At 39.4% G+C, this 6,666-nt stretch overlaps 2 protein-coding genes across 2 annotated transcripts; both read left to right on the forward strand.

Moving 5' to 3' along the window:
• Nucleotides 1-978: 978 nt before the first annotated feature.
• On the forward strand, nucleotides 979-1,389 carry LOC106754661 (anti-sigma-I factor RsgI-like). Its single transcript, XM_014636713.1, has one exon. It carries the CDS (start codon nucleotides 979-981, stop codon nucleotides 1,387-1,389), a length of 411 nt encoding a protein of 136 aa, XP_014492199.1.
• Nucleotides 1,390-2,074: 685 nt separating this feature from the next.
• LOC106754662 lies at nucleotides 2,075-6,428 on the forward strand. Its single transcript, XM_014636715.1, has 2 exons — nucleotides 2,075-2,253; nucleotides 6,047-6,428. Exons 1-2 carry the CDS (start codon nucleotides 2,075-2,077, stop codon nucleotides 6,426-6,428), a joined length of 561 nt encoding a protein of 186 aa, XP_014492201.1.
• The last annotated feature ends 238 nt before the right edge of the window (nucleotides 6,429-6,666 follow it).

Here is a 6,666-nt window from a genome sequence, read left to right on the forward strand (position 1 = left end):
AATAATAATAATAATTTTTACTTATATAAAATAAAATGTTTAAAGTATTAATTAATAATTTTTAATCTAGGTTATTTGTTTAGGAACGATAAAATTTAAAATAAAAAAATTAATTAAAAACGTATTAATGTCTAATTTTAGTTTACTTATTTGTAACGTTCTTCATTTTTTTAAATTTAAAATAAAAGATAAATAAAAATAAAAAAGTTAACCTTATCTAACTTATGCGAAAACAATAATAAATAAACATTTTTTAAAATTACTTTTAAAATATTGATGTATATTTTAAATTTTTATTAATCATTTTTCATATTTTGCATTCTTTTAATTGTTGGGAAATAAATTGGGTTTCAGAGTTAACTCTTGTAATTAAGTTAATGTAAGAAATAAGACAAAGGAAGGATGTATTGGTTGCTCTCACTAAATAAATAGTTAAAAATGGTTTTAGTTCAAGTTGTAAAGTAAAATTGGATTTTTTTTTTAATACTTTTTATATAGTTTCAATTTTTTTTAAAAATGAATGGATTTAAGTTAAAACAATTATATTAATCTATTTTATATATTTTCATCTTAAATTTTAAAAATAAAGAGATTTAGATTATGAGAATCATATTAATTTATTTTATAAGTTTGCCAATAATAATGTATCAAAAACAAACACGAGTTCTAATTTTGGAAAATAAAATAAAATGTTTATTTCTCTCTCTCTTTCTTTTTTTAATGTTTTTAACATGTAAAATAGTTCTATATTTGTGTACCGCTCGGTGTCAAGGAAGAGATCTATGGTGAAAGTTGGGAGAGCGTTGGAGGGAAGGGGAGTTTGAGAAATCTTTGTCTCGGATCCCATACAGAAACATTTTGGCGCCCACCGAGGGGCCTGAGAGTGTACAAAGCCCAAGAATGATCACAATGGCGGGAGAGCTTCACTTGTAGTTGTTACAAGAGATGCAGAGGCAAATGCAAAAGGTGAGGACAGAGATGGCGGCCATGAGGGCCGAGCGAGGAAACGGAGCGGGAGTGCGATCGGCACAATCGGTGAATGTTGAGACTGTTCATTCAGTGAATGGAGAAGAGAGTAACCCCGCCACTCAGGAAGATGGAACAAGGGAGGCGACTAATGCTTCCAGACTCAACGGACGGGGTGGAAGAGGCAACGGACAGGGTGAAAGAGGTGACAGACGAGGTAGAGGTGGAAATGGACGAGGGAGAGGAGGAAATGGGAGAGGTAGGGGTAGAAATGGGCGAAACGGAGGTGGCAGTGGACGTGATGAAGAGGGGAATTTATATGACCAAAGTGCTCAGGATGAAGAACATCGGGAGGCGTCTGAAGCACAAACGAACAACTCGATTAGGATGAAGGACTCCACCCTTTTACTGCCCATGTTATGAGAGTGCACATGCCAGAGAATAAGGTGCTGCCATCGGTAGAAAAGTATGGAGGGTTGCCGGATCCTGCAAAGCATCTTCGTTCTTTTGTCGACTCTATGACGGTGTACTCCTCTGATGAATTGGTTTGGTGTAGGCTCTTTTCCCTGATGCTGAAGGATGAAGCGTTAGATTGGTTCCACTCATTGTAGCCTAGGATGATTGACAATTTTGCTACATTAAGGCATTAGTTTAGTCAGCAGTATGCCTCAAATAGAATGCAGGGCCTAACCTATACAGCTCTGTTGAGGATGAGACAAGGGAAGAAGGAGAATCTTAAAGCCTTCATGGGTAGATTCAACCGGATGGCACGCCAAGTGAGAAATGTGGATCAAAGGTTGATAGTGAACGCCTTGGAAACAACTTTAAGGCCAGACCCATTTGTTGATTATCTCTACGCCGAAGAACCTTAAACAATGGCTGAACTGCAAAATAGGCTTGCTGGTTTACTACGAATCGAGGAGGGGCGGGCATATCAAAGGGGGCAGCGAGAAGAGGCAGCTCCGTCATTAGAAGCGGTCGAGAAAGAAGGGGGGACAAAAGACCATTCGGTGGAAATGACGAAGGGAGTGGGCTGAGAGGCGTGGATCCCCCTAGGATCCCCCAATATGTCCATTACACACCCTTAAATGCTGCTCGGGTAAGAGTCATGGAAGAAGCTCTAAGGGCTGATCTGTTGACAATAACTCGTTCACTAACGCCAAGGGGTGTTGATGAGCGCAAACATTGTCGATATCATCAAAACATGGGACATACCACGGAGGACTGCATAACCTTGAAAGATAAGTTAGAAAGTCTAGTGCAGGCTGGGCATCTGAGGGAGTTTGTGTAGGATCGTAGGCGGGGTACACCTAGCGCGGGAGGCCGCTGTTGACTCATTGGCAAGCGTACCAGATCGTTCAAGTAATATAATCGGTAATACCCGATATCGTTCTTCCCAAGAGACTCAAAACGCCTTATCGTTCATGTGAATTGAGATCGTAAGGCTTGTAGAAAAAGATTAATTATTGTGGATGGAAAGACAGAAAATAAACATGCAATGTGTTTGATTCAATTGACGACAAAGACTATGGATGAATGGAGTTGTTGGGGGTTGACAATTTCATCTTATAAATAAACAAGAGTTTCAATAAAAGAGAGTTTCAAAATATTACATTGTTTCCCCCAACAACAAAACGGGTTTAGTTCACCATTGTCATGGTGAACGTAGATGAAAATAATGGAAGAATGGAAGAGCAAACCCTAGATAGGATGAAAAGGAGCCTAATCATTTAAAAGATCTTCTCCAAGGAGTGAAAATTAGGTCTAGCTGCCTTCTTCTGTCAAAAGAATGAGAATGAAATCGTAACAGGGCTATTTATAGCTGAGGAGCGTCACAGAAAACAGGCCCAAGCCTAGCAGACAACCGCCCGACGGCACACTTATACCGCTCGGCGGTTTGCCCATTATCGCGCCACCACCCGGCGGCAGGGGGGCATGCAACCCCAAACTTGAACATTTTCATCACATACAATTAAGGTCATCCCAACTCAAGGTAAAGAATTTCAAGACAAGGGTTCACATCCTGTTTAAGGCTAAGGTTCAAAAAGGGTATAATATTTTAAAGCACTTTAGGTGAGAATTTGGCTAGAGAAGGGTTTTCAAAAATGGCCTTGATCATATGATATTCACATACAATTCAATCAATCATCCAGATTAAGGCAATATCATTCATGCTTTCCAGTGAACAATACATACAACAATGAAAACTCTGGAGCTCAAAACCTCACACAACATGCTTTCTCAGACAATATTCATTCATACACCCTGCTTAGCATCATAACCACAATCATAATTCCTCACACATCTGTTTTACAGAATATTAACATGCAACACAGCTCAATTATCATTCACATCAAATCATCATTAAACAGACTCATCATGCAAATTGTTCAGTCAAACATTTTCAGAAAAGTATTCAAGCCAAGCATACACACGGAAAATAAAATTCTCCTTATTCTAAGAATTTAAAATGCAAAAGTAGCGCTTGTTTAACGTCACGAGCCTGACCCAAACCTGTTTAGCACTTGTCAGTAAGTGCAAATCCTTCCAACACCCATCAGTAGGTGTGCCTTCCTGGTATCCTTCAGTGGATTCATAAAATTAGCACCCCTCGATAGATGCTACCCAAAAATTGTTCCAAAAATTCAAAAAGCTACATGTCCAAAATCCAATAAACCTAAACTAAAAATAAAATAAAAATGTTTTACAACAATTGGGATGACCCCAACAAACACCCATCAGTAGGTGTTGACATTCTTCTCACTTGATATTCTTTTCTTTTTCTTCTTCTTGCTGAATTTATTCATAAAGTTGAGAATACCAAGCACATGTTTCCATGTTTCAACCATAGGAACTTTAATCTCCAATTTCTTGAAGATCTCCATAAAGCACTTGACTTTCTTTTCTTTCTTCCTATGATATTTTTTTGAATGAGGAAGGGGTTTTTCATGTGATCTTTTCTTCTTTCCTCTCTTCCTCTTTTTCTCACTCTCCCCCCTCAACTTTCTCTTTTTCTTTCTTCTTATTTTCTTATTTTCTTATTTTTTTCTTTTTTTCTCAACGACTGCTTTTTCTTTCTCCTCATCTTTCTCTCCCTCACTCAACCTTTCTGCTTCATCTTCCTCTATTTTCTCCTCTTCTATCTTTTCCACTTATCTCTCCACCTTCTCCTCATCAACAACCTCATATCTCTTGTAATCACACCTCTCTAGAAATTTGTTGAACTTTTTATTCAAGCTTTTGACTTGTTCCGTCACATCAGCTGTTTGTTGACAAAGTTGTTGATCATACTCCCACGTTTCTATTGGTGAAGAGCATTGTTGCTGCCACTGATAATGTTGCCTCTCCTCCATGCTTCTATGAGAAGAAAATCTTGTATACATATCTTGTGGAAAGAATTCATCATTCTTTATATCCTCCTCTATGCCTTTGACATGGTATGGTTCAAAATTCATAATCCTCTGATAAATTTCATCAGACTCAGGATTTTTCTTGATTGGTTTCATTTGTGGCTCAGCAACTTGCCCAAATTGGCTTTGATCCATGTATGAGTGGGGTTCCCACGAGTGGTTGAAATTATTTTGGTAAGATTGAGTGCCCATATAATCAAATCCTTGTCCGTACTCCATTATGCAAACATTAGGCACAAAACCCTAAAGAACATTTGTTAGAACAAAAATAAAAACAAACATGAAAAATCAGGTCAAATTCAATCAATTCACACTACTCGAAAAAGTTAAACCTCGAGTCCCCGACAACGGCGCCAAAAACTTGTTGACTCACTGGCAAGCGTACCAGATCGTTCAAGTAATATAATCGGTAATACCCGATATCGTTCTTCCCAAGAGACTCGAAAGGCCTTATCGTTTGTGTGAATTGAGATCGTAAGACTTGTAGAAAAAGATTAATTGTTGTGGATGCAAAGACAAAAAATAAACATGAAATGTGTTTGATTTAATTGACGAAAAAGACTATGGATGAATGGAGTTGTTGGGGGTTGACAATTTCATCTTATCCGCTCCCTCTTATCTACTCCTCTTGTTTAATGTGCTTGATTATCAAATTGCTATGCAAACTTTCTTGGCCTACCCTTAACCCGATCCCTCGGCGAAAAGAGCCTATTACTAATTACCGGCTTGCTATTCCTAGCCTCCCCTAGCAATTAGCAATGCATTACCGAACAGAAGCAAAAATAATTGATCGTCCTACCTCCCTATCCCTAGGTGGTATTTCATTAATCAAGGAATTTCTCACCAGTTCATGACAGTACTATACGTTCCCATATCAATAGAGACAAACAACAGTTATCGAATGAGTTAAACGATAAAAGTTTTAAGGACAGATGAGAACCCAACAATTGATAATCAAAGCATATAAAGAATCATATAAATAAACAAGAGTTTAAATAAAAGAGAGTTTCAAAAGATTACATTGTTTCCCCCAACAACAAAAAAGGTTTAGTTCACCATTGTCATGGTGAACCTAGATGAAAATAATGGAAGAATGGAAGAGGAAACCCTAGATAGGATGAAAAGGAGCCTAAGCATCCAAAAGATCTTCTCCAAGGACTGAAAATTAGGTATGGCCGCCCTCTTCTGTCAAAAGAATGAGAATGAAATCGTAACAGGGTTATTTATAGCTGAGGAGCGTCACAGAAAACAGGCCCAAGCCTAGCAGGCAACTGCCCAGCGGCACACTTATGCCGCCCTGCGGTTTGCCCATTATCGCGCCACCGCCCAGTGGTTTGCCTCTAATCGCGAATCCGCCCAGCGTCCACGCCAGGCGCCTCCTCCTCGCATTGGACCGCCAGTGGTGCAATTTTTCCGCCGGGCGGTTCCTAGACTCTTCTTTTCTTCGATTTTCTTATTCTGTCTTGAGTCTAAGACCGTTATCTTCAACCCCAATCTTCATTTTCATCAAAATCACTGCAAAACAAGCATAATATCGCTAAAAACAACTTTTGACTCTCAACTGACTCATTTATTGGGTTTTACTTGATTCTAAGCTCGTTCTAAGTCTTAAAGGGTGTAATTTTGTCTAAACTGACATATGAAAATAACTGTTTTTCAACCGTTATCAGCTGCTCGGGAGGCCGTCCTCCCCGAAGGAATAACCTAGATCGGGGAAAGCCTCCACCGACCGAGCAACGTAGCAGAAGCAGGAACAGAGAAAGACCATTACGTGGGGTTATTAACATGATCTCTAGAGGGTTTGCCGGCGGGGGCCCATCTTTTGCAGTGCGGAAACGACATTTGAGAAACCTTCATAGAGTTAATCAGGCTGAACTAGCACGCAGGTCCATGCTGCCCATAACTTTTTCAGATGAAGACTTTCATGCACCTGATCCTAATCAGAATGATCCCATGGTAATAATAGTTATAATCGCTTGGTACGGTGTGGGCAAGGTCCTTGTAGATCAGGGAAGTTCGACAAATATCCTGTATTGGAAGACGTTTGAGTAGATGGATATACCGGACGACAGGATCATGCCCTTCCATGAGCATATTTTGGGATTTGCAGGCGAACGGGTAGACATGAGAGGTTTTGTGGATCTTAGGATAACTTTGGGGACAGAGAAGGGTGCCAAGGAATTGAAGGTGAGATTTTTGCTGGTGGAGGCCGACACTTCATATAATGTGTTATTGGGGCGACCGTGTTTGAACGCCTTTGGAGCCATAGTGTCAACTCCACACTTAACCT

Source organism: Vigna radiata, unplaced genomic scaffold (genome assembly GCF_000741045.1).
Source record: "Vigna radiata var. radiata cultivar VC1973A unplaced genomic scaffold, Vradiata_ver6 scaffold_209, whole genome shotgun sequence".
NCBI lineage: Eukaryota > Viridiplantae > Streptophyta > Magnoliopsida > Fabales > Fabaceae > Vigna > Vigna radiata.